Here is a 23,362-nt window from a genome sequence, read left to right as displayed (position 1 = left end):
ATATATATATATATATATATATATATATATATATATATATATATCCTGCACCTATTTCACACCTTGGAAATCATTTGCTAGATGGATGGATGGATGGATGGATGGATGATGGATACCCAAGTAGATAGATATATAAGTACATAGAGAACTGCTCCTGTGGCTGAGTGGTTAGAACGTTCGCCTCTGATGCGGGTGGTCGTGGGTTCGATCCCCGGCCAAGTCATACCAAAGACTTAAAAAAATGGTACTAACAGCTGCCTCGCTTGGCGCTCATTATTAAAAGGTTAGTGTTAGGAGTGGTCTGCCTGGTGTCAGGATAATGTGACCGGGTGGGACATCATGCTAGATCTCTGCGGCATGATGTTCCGGTACTAGACATCACTTTAAACTGTCACACTGCAGACCTATTAGCGATATGACTGAAATATTGTTAATGCTACGTTACAAATCCAAACCACACACACACATACACACACAGATATACATAAATACATACATACATACAACATACATACACACATACATACATACATACATACATACAACATACATACATACATACTTACGTTCTGTCGATTTTATTGCCGGACAAATTAAACAAAACATATTCTTCCATATCCTGAGTCTGCAATTTGCTGTCCGTTTATTATATTCTTTCTGCATAAACAAAGCTGTTTGCATTTATTTATTTTTTTCATTTTTTTTTTTGCTTCTGTGACACTGACCATGGTATACAAAATAATTGGCAAAAGCAGTTATGATTATTTTATTCTTCAACTAAACAATTCAGACACAACACTGCACATTCCAAGACAGCATTAGCAGGTGTCAATAATGAAAATAGATATATAACATAAATTTGTGGATATGAATAACAGAGTATATGACATAAAAACTGAGTTATAAACACATTATTTCCTAAAACCGAATGAAATAAAATATTTAATTTCATTGTTTGAGATCGCCTTTGTAAAATACAATCTGCCTGTGGACCATAAGGAAACATTTTCGATATGTATTAAAGCTAAACGTTTTCTCCTTTAATACAGCTTGTCTTCTAGAAAACAGTCTTGGACAGTTTTTAATATGAACTATATTAACTAGAAAAGATATATTAAATAAAATCTCATACAGGTGAAAGTATTGTTCGGATGAAAAGTGGCGAAAACCACTGAAGTGGGGAAAACCATTATTTATCGAAGAAATAAAATGCTAGCATGCAGAGAGAAGCAGTATGATACATAATTATATAAAACTCATGAGTACATCAAATCTAAACAATACCAAAAATCTCTCAACGAAGATGAAAAACAGAAAAGTAAAACCCCAAACAATCGACCACAAAAACAAATCTGAACAAGCGACCTAATGGCTCATAAAGTTCAATATTTCTCAAAAATGTTTCAAACGCAAAGTGCGAATTGTTCAAAAATAGAAAATATTATTTCGTTAGAAAAAAGAAAGAAAAAGAAATGCCATAAAAGTTTACAATTCTTGTAAAACCTGAAAAACGTGGACGTTATGTTTTGGACATAACCATTGGATGAAATGAACAATTTCGAAAATACTGTAAATTTTGAAAATACAATTCTATTTCAGCTATCAACTTTATGATCTTCTGACCCCATTATCATTACATGTATAATGAAAGAAAATGAGTGCAATGTTTCAATATGTGTAAATTTAAGAACTAATCTGAAATCTAGATTTTTCATTTAGCAATTTATATTTTTAACTAAATTGTGTACAGGAGAGCAGGATGAGAACTTCTGAGGATTTTGTTATTTTTCTTTTTGTATTTCAGCGACAATTTCTGAATTACTTCCCTTTGGTAATACTCCCCGAGTAATCCTTTCTCTTACAGTAACGAAAACTTTACGTAACGCTCAAAGCATTAAATACAGGAAACAGGTCACTTTCCTAAAACCGACACTTTTCATTATGGCAGTTAGTAACAAATATATCTGCATTTTTGCTATCAATAAGTCTTATCGTAATTATTATAAAATTTAGAATAATTTTGGTATTTAACATTCACCTTTATACAGATTGTGGATTACTATGTAAAAGATCGATAGGATGGTGAGGATAGGCAGGAAATTGTGATCTTATAGTCATTTCCAGTACAGACAAATATAGATAAAATGTCTTTCAAAAACGTTCTGAGTAAAATTAAATTCTGGCTTTAATAGAAGACTCTTTTTAACTGAGCTTTGATAATAAACAGAAACATCGAAACGCGTGTGTATTCATCCGTGCACAGTGTTAGACAAATACATCACTAACAATAATTAAGAAAAAGTAATTAGAAAAAAACTAATTTAATGTTACATTAATTCGGAATTTATATGCATTTTCCATGCACTGTAAAAAAATGACGTATTTTCTACGGTAACTCAACTAAACAAAGTGAGTTTTCTTTAAACAGTTTAAACGTTTGGCTTGTAACTGAAGTTAACAGAAAATCAAGGATGCAGTTCTTGGTATTTCCGAAACTGTCTACCGTACATGTAGTTGGGAAAGGGGTATCGCTCAGACATGGCTTCATCTTAATAAAGGTAACCCCTAATGCTTGTTTCTGTTTACTGCAAGGCCGAGGTCGGTCTGCATTCTGAACGGATCCCTTTGACTTCTCCAGCTTAATTCAGTTTAAAGCATCTGCGCTGCATATTGACTTTAAACGTTATGGGGGGGGGGGGGAGCGTATTATTCACAACAGTATCCATGTGTTTGAAGCATTTCAACCTCATAAGCATCACCTTTGCAATGATGAGATCCTTATCCACGCAGTAGTTGCTGGCATTTTGTGCATTCACAATGTTGAGTATTGTCATTGTATGCCATACGTAACCCTAGCATTTCATATCCATTTTACACATGCATATAGGCACTGCATTCCCAGTAAAGAAAAAGAAGTATAGAGGTGGACATTAAATGCAGTCAACAACAACAGGAACTTATTTATAACATTGCATGAAAAAAACTTCAATGTTTGCTATAAAACATGTAGAAACCATATTTTTTTTAATTTTTTAATTTATTTATTTTTTAAAATTCCAAAATTATAAAGTTTAATAGTTGTACTTCAAATCCTACTTGACAGAAATATGACTACAAGCATTAAAACATATGAAATAATGTCTGTTTGTATATGATGCGTTCTAGGAACACGTGAAAGGTAGAATTTATTTCCATTCAATGAATGTCATTTGGCTATGTGTTATTGCCGACACGTATCTTAACACTAGCTGTATATAAGTCATTCATGGTTCATAGCACCTTCTGGCATATTTATGAGGCAGTTGCCGTTCGATCCATTCTGCTGGAGAGGAGAAACTCCTGAAAGTTCGATCTTCATCTCCTTCCTGGCAGTCATATGGTATATATATGTTTTACTTGCAAACAACATCTGTTTCAGTGCCATTAGCGCGAGAATTGATATGTCTTTACCAGCTTCAACTTCATTTTCCATATTCACAATGGGGTAGATGCTTTTCTTATTGAAACTGAATTTGTTTTCTACGCTCTGCACTGCTCCTTTGATAGCTGGACTATAGCAAATATCTTTCAAATCTTTGTCTACTTCTCTGCAGCACTGGTCAGCCTTGGTCAGGAGAACAACCTCTGGGATACCTATAATAAAATGTTGATAAAGAAGAGTCCCATAAACCTGATCTGGCTCACATTGTTGCTGTTGATCTTTAAAACAAACATCACTACATTTAGCAGAAGACATTTTTAGAGCTTTCTGAGCAGTAAGTGTAGTGTCAGTATAATGAGTATCTTTAAGTCACCGCAAATTCAGGTAGCAAATTGTTTTGCTAAAAACTCTTACCAGGATACGAGCTCGTACCCGGCATGAAGTATGCACTAAACATACCATAAATTCATTCAATGACGTCATCTCTCTTACCACTCCAATTGTCCGTTAACCTATTCATGATATATATGCAATTTACAGGTATCATCAAACCTTATCCAGAGATACCGGACTTGTGAATTGAAACAAATTGACTCAGAACATCTTGTTTTTCACTAAAATTATATATACCTCTCTGTTTCATAATTTTTCGGCACTCCTTTAAGTTTGTTTCAGTAGAGGTAGGAAGAGTCTCGACACTGGAACTATCAAGTACGTAAACTACGCAGTAGACCTTCTCATTGTAGTCAATGGTTGGAGTTCTTTTAATCCATCCTTTCATCCACCCAAAGAGGGCGGAAATCGAGTCCATAACGTACGTGACTGTTGAAGCAGATGATGGCTCGCTCTGTATGCAGATAAATGAAACAGATTTGTTATAAACTAATATGACTGAAACATTTCTTGGTGAAATATTCCTCATATTTGCCAATAACTTAATTTTTTCATGAAATGTATTCCCATTGTGTTGCAACGCCTGAACACGTTTCAAATGAGGTATTATTCTGATGGTAAGAACAAGCAATATTTTGTGATCTAAATCAGTAAAGAAACTGTTTTGTCTTCCAGGCATTTAAAGTATTGTTGTCAACGATATTTGACCTTCTGCAATTCGTTTCTCCTCAAAACCCAGTGTATTTTGGTTCATTCTATACTTGCTGTTAAAGTAGAATGGACAATTGCGGTCAAGCGCCTATGTTTTAAAAAAAATAGCATGTGTTGATAATACTCTGCAAGGTTCCTTTGTGGTGATCTTTCCCGAAAGAACGTAAGCAAACAACACAAAACAGCTCAGATGTAAAGAACACCTTCCTCTATGAATACATAGTGGTTACAAGTGATTTGCATGCACGATTTAGCGTGAAACACGGAGGTCAAATTATGACACAATCTAGCGCGACGTGACTATTATCTGTGAAAGGGTACGGTTCCCCATACTTTTCTGTGTAATGTCCCTGAATTTTCGGCATATATTAAGTTAACGTAGCGCAAGAAAAGGCACACCAACCTGCGCATTTTCAATTATTTTTGATTATGTGGACCTTATCTATGTACAAAGATGGTCGTTAATCAGGTTTGACCGATTACTATAAATTTCTTCTGAGACGAAAGAACGTATATAAAAAAACAAATGTGACGATCTGTAGGCGCTATATATTATCGTAGAATCTTACACTTTGTTCGTCTTGTTTTCTGCCATCGAGCATTTGTTGAATTTCCCCTTTGCGAAGATAGTGCCCATCCTCAAATCCTCTAGTGTCACAAAGTCGAAACGCTAGCTCCTTACCATCGCTGGATCTCATCTCGTATTGCCGATACTAAATAAAAGTAAGCAGACACATTGAGCACAAAACTTTCTCACGTTTTGTCGATCAAGATAATGTACATTTGGCCATCTTTTCCCCAACTAATAATAAACAATTAAACACGCAATCATCCATTATGTCTTTCTTCTTCTAGAAAATGAATTTTAAAAAATTCAATGTAACCATTGTATTGAACGTACACAATAGTTGGCACTTAGCACAGTTCAAAATTTTAAACTTCCTGTTCTTCTCTTCAGTCTTATCTTGATTCCTCTTCTTTCCGGAAGTACTTATCTACAAAGGTATTTATTTGTTTTTCGAATACTATTACTACCAAAGATGGTTCACGCAGGCTTAATCTTCGAAAAAAAAAGCAATATCCAGAAAGACAAAAACAATTTCAAGCCAAATGTTGCACAATGTAACTTTGTTTTGGCCAAGAGCGGAAAAAAATAATGGTTTGATGAATAGCAAAAACACTTATTAGGAGTAAAATAAGTCATAAATTATGGTGGAGTACCTTCATGAACGGGAATAGCAGCCAGAGTTTCGGGTCAAGAATTGAACTGAGTATTTCGAAGTCACTAACATTGTCAGCTGTAAAGTATGATAGAGTGTGACAGGGTCAGGACAGCATAGCAGTAATGACACGAGCTTGTCATCTGTATAGTATAATAGAGTGTGTCCAGTGTCACGACGGCAAATCAGTAATGACAGAAGCTTGCCAGCTGTAAAGTATGATAACTATTTGCTTTGTCAGGACGGCATAGCGGTAAGAGGAGGTTTCGTCACTCGGTATGATTTCCTTTCCTTCAGCTACTGTCGTCAGCCGTCTGTGGAGACTACTGGTCTGTCTATGTTTCGATCTTCCTACCTAACTTGTTAGCTTGCAAGGAATCGGCCCGTATGCATGTGAGAAATATATATATATATATATATATATATGTACGTTGGTGTTTATGTGCTAGTGTGTTTGCGTGTGTGTATGCTGCATCTATGGTATACCACGAGGTATACAAGGTCACAAATGTACACAACGAGTGGTGTATCAAAGGAGGAGAGAGAGAGAGAGAGAGAGAGAGAGAGAGAGAGATATTTTATTGGTATGGTGTACCACTGTTGAAAACAATTTCATGGAAAGTGTACACGTGCCATTGCAAGGACTCATGTTTTTGTAGGTTGCTTGAAAATAATTTGAAAAGTTAATAGTTACAATTTTATAAAGAAATATCAAACGCAACATACAATATTTCTTTAAACAATATCTTTAATAGGTTGTGTTTTAGAAATATGTGACCAAAAGCTTGCGAGTGCAAAGAAATTACAGTACGATGGGTAAATAAAATCATCACTACCTAAGGTATAGTTTATGCTTATTCTGTAAATTTGTAGCTCTCAAATATATATTCTGAGTATTATTGTGGGCTGATATGGCCTCTAACTTGGAATTTAACATTAGTCCATATATTTAACATTATGGAATGGCATGACCGTAACCAGAAATTTAACATTAAGACCATACTCACCATCTTCAAAAATATCCCCTGTGTCTCTATGACCTCTAAGATGAAACGTAATATTAAAACAATACCTACCATTCAACATGCAATTTGTAGTGACAAAAGATCCAGTCATTTGCTATCAAACACTTCACGTTTACTTTCTAATTCGCTGCTAAGGGTGACCAATACCGCTCAGATAGCAAGAAAAAGCGTAGGATGTAAAGGAAAGAGAAGAAATCATACACTTTCACATGCTAACAAATACTGTTTCTACATGAATAGTAACGTACTATCATATTAGGGTAGGGCTTTAGTTTTAGTTTTTTTTGGGAGTCCAAGAAGTATGCAAACATAAAACATATATAACGTCAATCATCTGAGTAGGGTCTCTTTGCTCTTAAATGTGCCATTTGTTGTTTGTTTGGTTTGGGGTTTCTCAGTCACCACTATCCATACCACACATCCCTTTATCCAGAGGGTAGGTTAGCGCCACAATGATAGAGGCGCTGACGATTAGCAGACACAACAAGTCGCTTAAAGTACACAAACTATATGAATAGATGGGTGTAGTTAGGGACCATATATTTAATTTAAGCCGGTAGTGGTGGGGGAGATGTATTTTGTGGGGGGGGGTCTCATTTCCGGCTCTAAATGTCACAATTATATTCATTGTATTAGTTGACAAAATTAAGTTATATGGAGAAAATCACCACTCCACCCGATAATGTAATGGCGGTCAGTTACGTACATAGATAGTTCTGTAGATAGGTAATATGATGGGTAGAGGTGGGGTGGGAGTACTTTCGGAATGTATGTTTGTACACTTTATTCTTGCCTTCTTGGTAACACTGTTTCCACTGTTAGCGCTTTCCGCCTTGCATGATGCGCAACCACTGAAAATGGACTCGACTGTGTTCACAAAACTAGATTTTCCGGCCGATATTTGACCCAGAAGAAGAATGTTGATTCTCTGTATTTGGGTTTGACCAGGTGCTGGAGAAAATTGTTCCACGTCTTTCTTCAATTCCTGCAAATGCTGAAAGGGAACACCTTTATCGTTAAGGATTCAAAACATTACTTGTCTCGTCTACAAGTGCAAAACCCCATAGAATGCTTTTGTACACTTTATATTGGTGGGAGGATGTCTACGACAATCACCAAGTCATTGTTAACTACATGTAGGCCTACAATAATTGCATGACAAGAGAATCTTAATAAATGCCGCTACTAATTACCCTTCCAACAACAACAAAAATAAATAATTGTGAAACTCTTGAGTAGCTTTTCTGAAGACGACGTCTTGAACCCAAAATGCCTAGGCAAGGGATATAATGTGTTCTTTATATATATATATGCCACATACATGAAAAATAACGTGGCATTTAAAGTGTTCGTATAAAGCAATTCGATAGACCAATACTATTGCTATATCAAATTGTGATCCGCCCATGGCGCAATAATACGCATATATAAATATTCTCGCGACCGTCTGCAATCGATCATAGATCAATGATCAATCTCCACACATTAATCATTAGTGACGTTTAAAAATAACGATAAAAAGTATTAATGATCCCCGTTTTCTAAATGAAATTAATATGGTACAAATTTTCATCACAATCCTTTCTAATTTTGTTCCCCCTCGCGTCTTATGCATAACGGACATACTACGCAGAAAAGTGGAGTGAGAGAGAAAAGAAATTTGGGCCGGATTAAAACATTGAATTTGAAATTACACCAAGTAACCTAAAAGAATATTGTTATTCGTAACTATATGTGTGTACTTTCCTTGGGATTTATATATAGTGTTTATCAATGATACAAAGTTGCTAATCATGTCGACATTATACGGTAAATATATATTTGCGTTTATTAAGTAGAAATGAAAATGTTAGGAAATAAGCTGCGAAAAGACAGGATAATGAAACACTAGGGATATCTGAGTCCTGAAAAGCATTAAATAATACCTCCACAGCGCAGTGATAACTAGCTGTCTTTGGCTCATTCCTGGCCCATGGAGGGATATCACGTTCTTACACGCGCAAGACTATATGGGTGCCTATGGAAGGCCGGTAGTTTTCACAATCTTATGTGGCTTCCTCGATATCCAAGACCACATTAAGCAAACCTCTGTGCCATTGAGGGCGCGTCTTACAAGTTTACAATACACGCGCATTCAAAGTAAAAGTTTAAAGTAAAATATGTTCAATACTTACTGGTATAATGTTTGCATTTAAATTTTAAAAATATCATTAGGAAAAGATAAAAATGCAATATGTTTAGCCAATAGTAATTATTCAGAGAAGCCGAGTTTTGAATATTAATGAAAATGCAAAGAAAGAAAGTTTTTACCTCTCTAGACCAGTCTATTCGTCTCCAGCGCTGACGTTCCAGAGTTGACGCTAATAATAATAATAATAATAATAAATGAAGAGGGGGGAATGAAGAGGAAAGAGAAAAAAATAGAAGTGGTAGTGGACGTGGGCAGATTTTTAAAAAATCAGGAAAAAAAGGATAAGAAGATTTTGCTATGAACATATGTATTTCCCTCCCCCCGCACCCTTTAAATCATATAGGTAGCCGGTAGGCATACTGTATCCCGGAAGTGAAAGTCCATCATTGCAGATAGTGAGAAAGAAAACAAACGCTTGCTACAGCATGACGTGTTAGAGACGCTTACGATAAAATAAGTGTCAGAGATATGTAGTAATTTTTAATCAGTGTCAAATAAGACTTGTCTGAAGAGAAATAGAAAACAGAATGTAGTTATTGCCAATAGACAGTAGTTACTGCCAATAGATAGGGTAGAACAATCAAATTAGTTATCACGATAAGTTTAAGGTTTCATTTTTTCTCTGATCCATATTAACTTATATTGTTATCATTGATCTGATTTACAAGAAGAGACAATTATAAGAATTACAAAATATATAAATGCACATCAAAGGGCAGTAAATAAAAGGAAGTAAACTACAGATATCATGTGTAAATTACGAGAACGATGGACGTTATGTTTGAATAAGCGTATAGCGTATATACCGATCCATAAAACAATTATATTGGCATATCTCCCTCCAATGTTCACAACACAATTGAACATTACTGATAAGTCACTAACTTCCCTAATTAGAGGACATGGGACAATATAACACGTCTTCTTTTTATTTAATCAACAAAATCTGGATTTTTAAATTTCTTCTACCTCTGGAGAAGTGAGAACTGGGAATTATATGTTGAGATTAAATATCGAAAGAAAAGGTCGCACTAAATGTGTTTCAAACTTTGTAAATTCGCGAATATTTTGTACGCTTTTTCAATACAATCCTTTCTTGTAAACATCTCTTATTTTAAACACTTCATCATTGCTAGAAATTAATAACAGAATACATACATACATACATACATGTTCCAGAAGTACATTTAGATAAAGTTTACGCTTAAGTTTGTATATACTGGACACAATAAAATAAATGACCTTCAAATTCAAAATCATGATTATCACACAGAATACATCTTTCACTTCTGTCGATTCGATAGTTTCCATAATGAAGGGAAATTCCAAGTTTAGACAAGGTTGATCTAGGTTTATGGTTGCATAATAATTTAAAATAATCTTTGAGGCCAGCCTCAGTTTTGATATGTTTGCAAAGAGACAGATTATCATGATTTTATAATAGATTGTCCCAGTCCGATAGAAAGAAAAAGAAAACATGTTACCCATTGTTCAAAACTTGGATTAGAAACAGAGAGCAATTTACAGAATCGGGAACAAAGGTATAGCTGATTTGACGGCATGTCAAACAGCATGGGATTAAATTATGATGTTATAATCAGATCAGCGCTTCAGTAAGTACTACCGTGAGTTGAATGCCAAGCCCTCTAATGGAGCATCACATTGAGAAGCACATAGTAAGGGGATATAACTCGGAAAATGCTAAATATATGAATAGCGTAAAAAATGCAGGAGAAACTCATTCTGACAAATTAAGTCATAGTGATCTAGTTTTATATAGATGAGTTACATTCTGGAGATAGGCATCAGCATATTCAGTTTGTTGAATCTATATTAATAGTCCTTAAGATATCGAGGGTTTAACAAGCGAATAGGTGAAAATACAAAAGTTGTTCAAGCGTGTAAATTTGGTCAGTGTGGAGAAGCTTTCTTGCAGTTGCGTGTACTCTTTTGAGTCTAGATGCAGTATGATGAACCATATTGAGGGGTATACCAAATAATTTAAAGAAAATCATTCGTGGAAAATAAGGTCACATTGACCTACCTTTGAAATAATCCAATTACGCTTTCTGAGATATATCCACACACCAAATTTTACGGTCTCCATGTAATAACTATAAAATATTGAGAGTAATGAACCCATAGCTGAAAATACTAACGCAAATCAAGTATAAAAGTTCGCCACCATGATTTACTCTTCTCGAAATGCATCCTCATGCAAATTTTTGTGAGTGATATATCCGAAATGCTGCATCAAATCACAAGTTAGTTTGCATGGAAATACAAAGAATAAGAACAGACTCTTCATTATTATCACCTTTAGAGTACTTAATCTTCAGGAATGAGAGCTCAGAGTGTCCTTTCAAATAATGGGAGTCTGTCAAGGATAAGATACGGGCTGTAGTCCTCCAGACTAGGGGGATCATTCATCCATCTGCAGGCGTCACGATATTGCATCGGTAATCATTTGTTAGAACCAAGTCCTTTCCGATCTACCGGAAACAGTTTTTATATATAATTTTTAACCAGTAGTTTACAAATACACTCACCTGTCACAAGGTAAACTTGGACGTTAACCTTTCCCTTAAAATCAGCCGGATAATTCCCCTCTTGTTCACTTCTAAACGCCGGCATCTTTGACTGCCACTTCATGTCTATGTTCCAGTGTAGATCATCACTGCCACCCTTGCATTGCCAACTTGAACCAGGCGTTGTACAAATTTCTTGTTTGCCAAATGATGGTCCGTAGTTTGTATTCATTCGAGTAGCGTTGTCGGGATCAGAAACGCGATAGAGAAGAGGTTTATTATCATTTTCGTCTGAGTCCCAAATTAAGAATGCCTGATTGTCGTAAACGAACTTTTCTTTTGGGGCACTCTGCCAACTGTTCGACGTGTAGCCGATGATATGTGTAGTCTCTCTAATAAAAATTGTTACTGTAGGCCCTTTGTTATCGCATCTGGTGTGAAAACTCTGGATTAAATAAATAAAATCAATTAAATTTGTATTACATACATACATACATACATACATACATACATACATACATACATACATACATACATACATACACATACATACTGTTACGATTCTATGGTCCTAAACTAAGTAACTGAAAAGAGCGAAAACCAAAAGTTTACTAAAATTCAGCAAATCATTTATTTCCCAAGAAATCAAAGTGAAAATTTAAAAAGAACTTAAAGTATTGTGAATTGAATCCCAAATAGTCATGAAAGTTCTAACATAGTTCCAAAATTATAGAGTATTCCGAATGAATTCCAGTAGTTATCCCTGATGAATTCGAGTATTGAATATGCTAATATAACAATTGCTTGGAATAGTGTTGATCTGCCAAAAGTCTTGATGTATCGCAATGATATAGTTCAAAATGATTCAAATGAATCGGCAATAATCCCAACATAGTGATTTAGTTCGAAAGTATTATTGATCACGTTGTAATTACAGTGAATACTTTAAATAAATAAATCCTCTCAAATTAAAATTGAACACAGCTAAAAGACTGACTCGAATACAGATGTTTAGACAGGAATGATACATTCTAATATAAAAATCCTTAATCCTAATACACAATAAGAGAAGCAGGATGAGGGACAAAAGTTAATTTCCAGATCATTATAAATTGTCAATAAGATGGAGCCTATTACCAAACGTTTTGTATAGAACATGGCAATCATCAAGTACTATAGAAATTCCTGAGGGGAAAACTAAAGTCCTCAGCTCAGATCCAAGCAAACATGTTTACCTACAGAGAATAATAAATCTTAAAATATAATTTACAATCATAAACAAAAATTAGATATATAATATGTTGTTTACTAAAATGATATTAGTCAGGTAGGTCCAAACTCCTACCTTCAGTTGTGGACAAAGGTCAATCGAATAATACAAATTAGATATACATAACAATATATACATACATACTTACAAGGATACATACATACATACATACATACATACATACATACATACATACATAAGATTTCCGGTATTTATCTGTGCATTGATACATGCATAAATGTGAATGATGATAGATGCAGAGATAAAATAATTTAAAGTACTGTTTGTGCGTTCAGTGTCAGATCTATTATCAAGATATGTTGTTAAATATTCGTGTATTTTGTTTTATCTTCAGAATGATGTGTTATTTAATGAAATAACCTACCTTCAGATCACAACCATCTCTCTTTGAATTATAGATGAGTGAGAAATTCTTCGCATCCGGTCCAATGCAAGACTCAGTGTACTTCCAAAGTTCCCGTGATAGCTCGTCTGCCATTGTAAACCTTGTAAAACAAACAAATTGCAATGACTATCAAATGTAAATGATTGCAGTGAAATATCTTCGTTGTTGTGAACATTTTCTACATTGTTTAGAACAAGTATTATGACTTTGCTTTGCTTGGACTTAGTTCTGAGAGATTTAGGATATCAATTCATGATTAAAAAAGGAAATTAGAAGTGTTATGAACATAAATGTATGTGATTGAAGGATAGTCAACCCCAACTCTATTCCATCCTCCGCTCCACCCAAATTCCCCACCCACCTCCAGTCCTTGTTCTGCTTGGCTCTCAGGACACAATAAAAAATATGAAAACATATCATAAGTAGAAAATTTATTATTGAATCTCATTTGTTCGCTATTATGCGCGTAATTTTGATGGTACAAAGACTTCATTATATGATTAAATAATCAGGGTCGAGTATTTATTGAAGTGGATATTGTTACCTATACTCTAAGAAGGAGAAGCCATTGAGGACGTTGGCAAGTTCACATATCTCGACAGCACTGTGATCAAGTCGAAAGGAATAGCTATGGAATTTAAAGACAGGAGTGTCAAGACATGTCGTACCTTTACGACTCTAAGACTAGTGTGAATGAAGCTCAGATTGTTCAACACCAACGTTAAATCATTGTTCCTCTATGTGGCAGATACCCGAAGACACGCAAAGAACTTGGAACATAAGCTGTAGGTCTTCGTCTATACTTGTCTCTGATAGATCCCGTTCATCATATAGCCATACCGAATCCGTAACCAGGAGCAATGGTTGATAAGACAACAGAAATCCATATCCGACATCATTAAGGAGATAAATTGGAAGAACGTTAATCCACATATATATATTAGTTGCAGCTATTAGTTTTTCAAATTAGAGGATGACTATAAATAGAAATTGTCTTTTTTCTAATGGTTGTTATGTGTCACCTAGTAAGCAACAAGTGCAAACGTCCCTGAACGTTAACCCTTTCGCGTGTTCGTGCACTCGAGAAGACTTTCGTTTGGAGTATTTGTCATTTAGCCATGTCTCGCTTTCATGTCTAAATTGCAGACACATTGTTATTATAATTTTCCTTAAATACGTTCCCGGATCAAGATAACGCCAGTGAAACAAGCTTGCTACCTCCCGAGTGAAGCCCTAATAAAAAGATGAAAATTCATCTTTTATGACTTTCTTATATAGACAAAGGACAATAGCTCTTCCACGTTACCTCCGCTTGCCACCACCAGGTGTCGCAGGCTATTAACTTCGCTTACCTACAGTAAGACTGTACGAGACACGTTCTGTCAATCCAAGCCCAATTTGTGTTCACCATCCAAACAGGATTTTGGATATATTATGTTTAACAGTCATTCCTAAACAGGTGGTAAATATTATTTGCTAATCTATCGAATAATTTTTTTTATTTTTTCACTTTCTCGGACTTGGTAATTTTAGATTACATGGTACAACACGCTATCGTTCCTGTTATTCACGGTTTCGCGCACACGGCCTACTGCTTGTTCACCCATTTATGAACGGGGTGTGTTTTACCGACTTATTAACAAGGTGCATCGTTAATTTATACATTTCTTTTTTGTGTTTTATTTTTCTTGTTGTTTCAGTGAAAGATGTTGACGAAATTAAAAAATTCAACAAGTTCAAGGCATAGAAAAACAAGCACGAGTCATGCAGTACGTGTACAAAATTTTTTTCCTCAATACCGTGCGTTACTTTCGCCATATAGTGCAAGAATGTACAGACTACGATTTTTGCAAAAGTCGACCAAGGCAGGGAAAGGGGGTGAGGATGACGCAAAATTCTAAAATTACTGCAAGTAATTATGATAAAATGGGGGAATGTATACCCATTTTAGGTACCCCAGGTTGCGTAAGTTCCCCCTATTGTTCGAACGTGGGCTATAAATCCGGGCTCGTGGTTTTTTTAAAATGCATCCATGCTTTACTACCGTATTGCCGTTCATAGCCGTCCAAGAAAGATCGTCCAACCAGTTGAGCAAGTCGTCCAGCCAACCCAAACGTCTCAATCTGGGGATCTTTCTAAAAGATCCTTCCGCCTCGCCATGCCTACAGCTGGATAGATCCGTCTGTCTCGGCAGGTCATCGACTTCATCTCTCAAACGCTAAGTAGATCTTAGTGATAGATTCGTTTGGCCGAACATGCCCAATGGTTACATACAATTACGATTACGTGGATCTTGGATAGATCCGTTCGTCTCACCTGGCGTAAGGCTACACAAGTACATTATGACTTTACCAGCACCAACAGGACCCAAAAACAATCCATAGGGCCAGAAATCCTGACAGCCACACTCCTGACTAGCCACCCGTCTGTAACGATCAGCTAAAATGTCAGTTGGCTTCTCCTTCATTCATTGTTTACCCGCGGAGTATTGGCCATGAATTATATAGAGACGATGGCTCTGGTCATCGTTGCAACAGGGAATAATGTTGAAATGGAAATAGATTATAAACAGGAGGCTTCACACCGTGAATGTGACTATATCTCTGTACTACAACACTTTTTGTATACGATCATGGAGAAGACGGAGTTTATTTTTAAGGCTGCCGTCGAGGAGATATACGGGGTGCTGGAAGGAACCCGCCCTCTACCACCACGCATGATTATGAAATCAAAGCGTTAGTCGCCATTGATGATGAAGAAGTCTCCATCCTTCCTGCCGCTTCCCCTGTCTACAAAAAAAAAAAAAGAATATTAACGTAACGATAGACTGTTTAGTATAAAGCAGATTCAACCGCCTATCATACGGAAATCTCGCGTTAGATAAAAATTTAGCGGCGCTTAGCATGTCTACGTCACTCTTTTTAAAGTGGGTAAAACATGTTTTAAATTGTGTTTTTCGCGGGTGTGCAACATTGTCGCCACGTCTTCGATTCTGGATTTCGTATTCTTGGAGACTTTTTGACTAAGGGAAATATCGGGAAACCAAAGCGCCTGGAAGTTGACGGCCTGAATCGTTCGGGTCATTAAACAAAGCAACTCACCATTCAGTGGCGAATGTATTGATTGTGTCTTTCAGTCGTGACTTAATACGCTCTAGAGCGTGTTTGCACCCCACTGCCACATCATGCATACCCCTCCAACTTGCCACTCAACCTACATCCTCGTTTAGAAACCAGCCCCACCCCACCTCTCCCGCATCAACAGAGAGACAGTAGGCTTGTCAAGAAAAGCGATCTTGTACTTCCAATGTGCAGTTCAGATCTCAACTTTGTGCCACCAGATGAAAACCGAACCAACCTAGGTGGCACCCTTGCAGGAAAGGTAAGAAACAAGAGGATAGCTTCACAAGAGATGAATTTATGCATTCGATTGCGCAGAGAGTCCTGAGACCAAGAATGAGTCCCCATTCTTAAGGATTATAAGGGAAAATGGAGGGTGTTTTCAAAGACTAGTGTCGAGTCAATAGCATAGTCCCTTGGAGTGCATCGATCACTCAACTAGCCGACATTCTATTTCAGGCTGTACAATGAGAAAAAGAGGGCCATCAAAGGCTACCGCTCCATGATATCCAACACATTTTAGCATCGTGGCAGAAGAGATATCGGTCATGAAAACGACCCATCAGACCTACTAGCCAATTTTCATTTGAATATACCAAAATCCCTCGCACTATTTATAAACTGAAATCTGTCCTGGATTTTAATATGGCTCAATTCAAATAATTTCGAGCCATTAGTCCAGTCTCGCTGAAGCTGGTATCATAACCTGTTTTCCACTAGCTTTAGCTTAGGCATGCAGAGTGAACTACTTACGTGCCTTTTCAGTCAAGCAGAACTATTTCCAGTTCAAATTGGATGGTATGGTGTGGTGATGCAACCAAAGTCTGTGGTCAAGAAAAAACTCAACATTACTGAACAGTTAGAGAGTCGTCATACGCTCCCTAACGTCTATATATAAGTCGAGAGAAGAGTACATGCAAGATCCCTTAAGCACTACTTGAAGCGCACGGACACGAGTTGTGGCAACTGCCATAATTATTCTTTCTTCCCTTGAAGGCGAAAAAGCTGATATTATTGGCTTAAGTTTGTTATATGCTCGGGGTACTCTGACGTGTCATACGAGCAAAGTCGTCTCCTGAGAATTGCACAACATGATATTAGAGCGATCTATGTGAACCTGCACCGCTCCGGTGGCCTAGTTGTTAGAGCGTCCGCCTCGCATGCGGGAGGTCGTGGGTTCGATCCCCGGCCGAGTCCTACCAAAGACTTACCAAAATGGTACTAACAGCTGCCTCGCTTGGCGCTCAGCATTAAGTGGTTAGTATTAGGACTGGTCGGCCTGGTGTCAGGGTAATGTGACTGGGTGGGACACCGAGCTACATGTCAGTGGCATGATGACCAAGTGCTAGACATCAGTAGTGAAAGGGGTCACCCTACGGACAATGGGAATTAGCATTACAGGGACCCCTGGGTCACTCTACGGACAAGGGAAATTTAACATGGAGAAAAATCGTGGGTCACTCTACGGACAAGGGGAATTAACATGGAGAAAAATCGTGGGTCACTCTACGGACAAGGGGAATTTAACATGGCTATAAATCGTGGGTCACTCTACGGACAAGGGGAATTTAACATGGGATTTTTTTTAAAAATTTTTTTTAAAAAAGGGGTAGGCAATTCAAAGACTATCTCTTTTCGAGAAATATGGCTGGCCCTGAAAAGGGCCTTTGGGTTTTATGTTAATGTATTCATTAACATAAATGGCACCGCATTGGTCTTCTTCTTGTTCTTAGGCTACGTCTCACTGTTGGTCCGTACATCAGCACTCTTTTCAGGCATCCTTGTCTTTCAACGTAGATCCTACGTATCCACAGGCTGGTGTTGGTCCTGTGGACAACGGTCCACTTCGATCGGACATACATGAGCAAGTCTGTCCGAAACATCATGGAAGACACAAGGGTGGATGACTCAACTGTAGTCCACATCTTGAAGCGACGAGAACAGGTGAATCAATGCAGTCAACGGCGCTTATTTATAGGCGGAGGAAGGATTGAAACGGATTGAGTTCATTTACCAATCCGAACACGCGTTACAAAATTCAGCCAGCCGCATCCAATCCGAAGAGAGCAGTCTGTGACGTCACGTAGTCAATATAGATTCGCTAGCGCTTGTGTGCAGTCAATCTATGCGACAGTGATTCAACATGACGGAAACTCAGAAAACGATCCAGTGGGGTGCACCAGCAGGGGAGACTGCCCAAGGGAACCCGGACTTACTTTCAGAAGAGGTGAATTGGGATTTTGTGGATTTTCTCTCCTCGCAAGAATTTGTTCCGGAACCTTCGTTACTTTCTTCATTACCGCAAGTGGAGAATTTTAGACAGAGACAGAAAGAAGAATTGGAGAAATTTATACAACGACAAAAGGAAGCGGAACAGACTTTTCTCCTACAGCAACAGCAACAAGAAGAAGAGGTAAGAAAAAAACAACAGCAACAACAGCAAGAAGAAGTAGCAGCAAAGAAACAAGAGGGTGAAAATCAAACGGTCACGGTACTGTTGGACATTTTAGCGGAGTTAAGAAGTCTGAAACAAATGTATCAGACTTCTTTATCACGACCGAAGAGAATACGACCTTCCCGAGCTAAACACGTCAACCCTGTGACTAAGCCTACCGTACCACCCTTAGTGATTTCAACCCAATCATTATCATCATCATCAACATTACGCAGTCCAGAAGTAGGCCTTGGCCGTGGCAAAGGCTTAAGGCAGTTAAAATTGATTGCTTAAACTCACCCCTACACCATGAAGAAAAAAGGCCCTTTTCAGGGCCACCCACATTTCTCGAAAAGAAATACAATTTCAATTTGCCAATAACTCGAAAAAACTCACCCATGTTACCCTTTTAGTACGTGTCTGTGTATGAGTGCGTGAGTGTAGCTTCTTATTTTAAAATCACAACTCAAAGACACTTACCTTATATCATTCATTTATTCTTTTCTCCATTTTTTACAATCCAATTCACAATTTATAACACAACACTTTAATGAAAAGTTCATTAATTTCTTCTTTTCTCCTTTTTAGTCTCTCTGTTTTTTTAATTTCTTCACCTTCACACTCTTTTCCTCTTCTTCCTCCTCGCTTTCTTCCCTTCTTCTTTTTTTCTCCTGTTTCTTTTTCTTCACCTGTCTACTTTCTTCCTCAGAAGAATCCCTCTCTTCCTCTGAAGAATCCCTCTCTTCTTCTGAAGAATTCCTCTTTTCTTCTGACTCCTCTTGTTTCTTTTTTGGGCAATCTGGAGACCAATGTCCTTTTTCTTTACAATAATAACAGGTATCTTGACTTTTGTCTCTTTTATCCCCTGTTTTTTTTCTTTTTTGACGGTCTGGACACTCTGAAGACCAATGCCCTTTCTTCTGACAGATATAGCAAGTATCTTGACTTTTATCTCTAAAGGAAGGAGAGTAGTCCGTAGGCTGGTCTGAAGAGAATTTTCTAATGACCCCTCGCAAAGCTCTGACGAAACGTTCCATCTGGTCAGTCTCTTCCATCGTTGTGCTCGGCTCGAGAGTGAAATGAATAGTGAAAGGACAAGACACACACCCTTTTATATACGCTGGTCTGCTATGACTATAAAGTAGTTTATGGTGTTTGAACTTGAGTCATTTGACTTTTTGCTTTCAAGATGAAACGATCCCATTCATTCGAGAAGAAAGAAGAAGAAAGTAAGAGGCAGAAACGTGATCTATCGCCTCGTACCAGGACTGAAATCTTGGCACAAATTCATGCCAGTGATTTTGAAGAGGACATGAGTGAACCAGAATCCGAACCCTCTAAACCAAGTTCACCACCCTTTGTCAACCCTGAAAAGTACTATTCCATTCGAGAGACGGAAAAGCGCTCCTCTAGAAAATTTAGAACCACGGCTTACAAATACACGGTGAAGTTTAAAGATTTCAAGGCTGAAGTGCCGTTAGAGAAAGCAGAAGTGTTCATCACCGAGGTGTGGGATTCTTTGCTCACTTCACTCAAGCAGCAATGTCAACCCAAAGAAGACGATCGCTTGAGACTTTCCATACAACACGACGGTTTGAAATCCCCTGTTTGGATCGAGTTTAGCACCCCTGCAGAATTGACTGCTTCCAAAGTCATGGACAAGATTCAACACGTACAACAATCTAACGATCAGTTTGACATCACCGATGGTAAAGCCACACTGGACATGACCCACGTCTCTCCTCCTCAAGGGACAGGACGCAAAAAGATGTTATTGGTGGACGACCTTCGCAACACCAAAACGAGTCTCGTCCGAATTAACAACCCTCATGACCAGATGTGTTTAGCCCGTGCCATCGTGGTGGGACGAACCTATGCCAACAAGAACGACACGGTAGAATGGAAAAGAACCTGGGACACTATTCAACGTTCCGACCGAGCCAAACAACGAAACGAAGCAGAACTCCTGTTACAACAAGCCGGACTGCCCAAAGACACACCCTGTGGCATTCCTGAGATGCAAAAATTGCAAGATGCCCTAGCTCCACGCTACACCTTGAAAGTGCACCCTCAAGAAGTGCGCGGACCTCTGTTGTTTCGAGGCCAAGACTTTAAGGACGGAAAATACATTCACCTTTATCATCACGATCACCATTTCGATACCATTACCAGTATCACTGGATTCCTGAGATATGTTTATTATTGTGAGAAATGTGACTATGGTTATAATAATCGAGAGCAACACAAACATTGTGGATGGAAATGCTCAGGATGTTTGGCCTCTCCACCCTGTCTGAGCGAAGAACCAGTGCCTTGTTCCACTTGTCTGCGCACGTTTGTCAGCCCTAAATGTTACCAACAACATTTGAAGACGCAAGGTTCACAGAAGAAATGTGCTTGTCAACTGCTGAGATTGTGCTCTACGTGTGAACAAGTCATACGTACCAATAATACCAAGGCACACGTATGTTCAGGAAAGAAAAAATGTCACATTTGTCACCACATCGTGGACTTGGAACACCAATGTTACGTGCAAAAATACCAACCCCCACCAGAGAAAGAGGACGGTCACAAGAAGAAAGGCAATTTCATCTTTTTCGATTTCGAATGCATGCAAGAGACTGGCATTCACATTCCTAATTTCTGCGTGTCTCATCGAGCGTGCGAGAAGTGCATTCAAGAACCTATCTTCAGTCATTGCCCTCACTGCAGCAAGATTCCTGGAGGGCGTGAAAAAATCTTTCGGGGACCAAATACGTTAGCCGATTTTGCCCAATGGGTCTTAGACCCCGTCGACAATACGTGGAGCCAAGAGGACATCGAACGTTACGGAGATTGTCATCGTCATGCCACGGTGATGGCTCACAATTTCTCCGGATACGATGGACAGTTTCTTTTGAGGTACTATACGGAACAAGGCACCGAACGTCCTAAAGTGACTTTGAACGGGGCCAAAATCATTTTCATGCAAGTGGGACAAGTACAGTTTAAAGATTCGATGAGCTATTTGGCCATGCCTTTGAGTCGAATGACTAAAACGTTTGGAATGACAGAAATGGCTAAAGGGTACTTTCCACACTTTTTCAATACGGAAGCCAATCAACATGCCGTTCTACCCCATTTACCTGAGGCTCACTATTACGACCCCGACAACATGCGTACCGAACAACGAGAAGCTTTCTACGCTTGGTACCAGGTTCACGCCTCGGACCCTTTCGACTTTCAGGAAGAAATGCTAAAGTATTGTCGTTCCGACGTGGACATTTTACGGCGTTGCTGTGGAAAATTTCGAGAACTGTTCATGGAACACGGAGGGGTCGATCCTTTGAAAGAAGCTTGCACCATTGCCAAAGCGTGTTCCTTAGTGTATCGACAACGATTCATGCCTGAAAACACCGTGGCTGTCATCAGTCCTCAAACGACCCACTTTGTCAAACGTCAATACTCGGTCAAAGCCCTACGTTGGTTACATTACTTGTGCGACAAGGAAGACAAGTGGATTCAGCATGCCCGCAACGGAGGGGGCGAAAAGACCATCGGAACATATTCGGTCGATGGTTGGGACTTAGAAAACCCCAAGATCGTGTACGAGTTTAACGGTTGCTTATTTCACGGATGTCCCGTCTGTTACCCTGACCGTGGTACTAAAAATCAGTTTTTGCAACGAACCATGGAAGACTTGTACCAGGACACTTGTCAGCGACGCCTAAAGTTAGAACAGGAAGGATACCAAGTGGTGGAAATGTGGGAACACGAGTACGATCACCGTATGAAAACCGATCCCGAGTTTAAACGTCTCGTGGAAAGTTACAAGCTGATGGACCCGCTGAACCCGAGGGATAGTTTGTACGGAGGAAGGACCAATGCCACCTGTTTGCTGTACCAAGCCGACGAAGAGAAAGGAGAAGAAATCAAATACTTGGACGTGTGTTCGCTGTATCCCTACGTGTGCAAATATTGTCGCTTTCCTGTAGGGCACCCGCAATTGCTGACGGAACACATCGACCTGGTCAACATTCGACAATACGAAGGCTTGATCAAGTGCAAAGTTTTGCCTCCCACGAACCTATACCATCCCGTCTTACCTCACCATTGTCAAGGCAAACTGATGTTTCCCTTGTGCCGTACTTGTGCCGAAACGTGCAACCAAGACCAGCCTTGTCAGCACAGCCAGGAAGAACGGGCCTTGACGGGAACCTGGGTCAGCGTGGAATTGTTCAAAGCTCTGGACATGGGATACCAACTGTTAGAAGTGTACGAAATTTGCCACTTTCCCAAGACACAACAATACCGCAAGGGTGACCCTACTCAGAAAGGCATTTTCGCAGACTACGTGGATGCCTTTTTGAAACTGAAGCAAGAAGCCAGCGGCTATCCTTCCTGGTGTCACACTCCCCAAGACCAAATAAAATTCAAAGAGAAATACTACGAACAAGAAGGCATCACTTTAGACCACATCGAGAAAAACGAAGGCAGGCGATCGTTTGCCAAAGTGATGTTAAATTGCTTGTGGGGTAAAATGGCACAACGACCGTGTTTACCCAAGACGGAATATTTGACAGAACCTTCCCGCTACTTCCAGATGATTCACGACAAAACCAAATACATGAAACACGTGGACGTCGTTCGAGAGAATTTGATCTT

At 38.5% G+C, this 23,362-nt stretch overlaps 1 protein-coding gene across 1 annotated transcript; it reads right to left on the bottom strand.

Annotated features, from left to right (window-relative positions):
- Positions 1–751: 751 nt before the first annotated feature.
- LOC149805669 (interferon-induced protein 44-like) lies at positions 752–16,007 on the bottom strand. Its single transcript, XM_089950314.1, has 8 exons — positions 13,834–16,007; positions 13,145–13,265; positions 11,511–11,934; positions 9,081–9,130; positions 7,564–7,764; positions 5,095–5,238; positions 4,052–4,268; positions 752–3,633 (listed from the first exon to the last, which is right to left on the bottom strand). Exons 2-8 carry the CDS (start codon positions 13,256–13,258, stop codon positions 3,260–3,262), a joined length of 1,524 nt encoding a protein of 507 aa, XP_089806440.1. The 5' UTR covers positions 13,259–13,265; positions 13,834–16,007; the 3' UTR covers positions 752–3,259.
- Between the last annotated feature and the right edge of the window lie 7,355 nt (positions 16,008–23,362).

The sequence above is a fragment of the Sinohyriopsis cumingii genome, chromosome 2, assembly GCF_028554795.1.
Source record: "Sinohyriopsis cumingii isolate HCF-2022 chromosome 2, ASM2855479v2, whole genome shotgun sequence".
In the NCBI taxonomy this organism is placed as follows: Eukaryota; Metazoa; Mollusca; class Bivalvia; order Unionida; family Unionidae; genus Sinohyriopsis; species Sinohyriopsis cumingii.
Note: the sequence above shows the minus strand (reverse complement) of the source record. Positions and strands in the feature narration are given on the sequence as shown.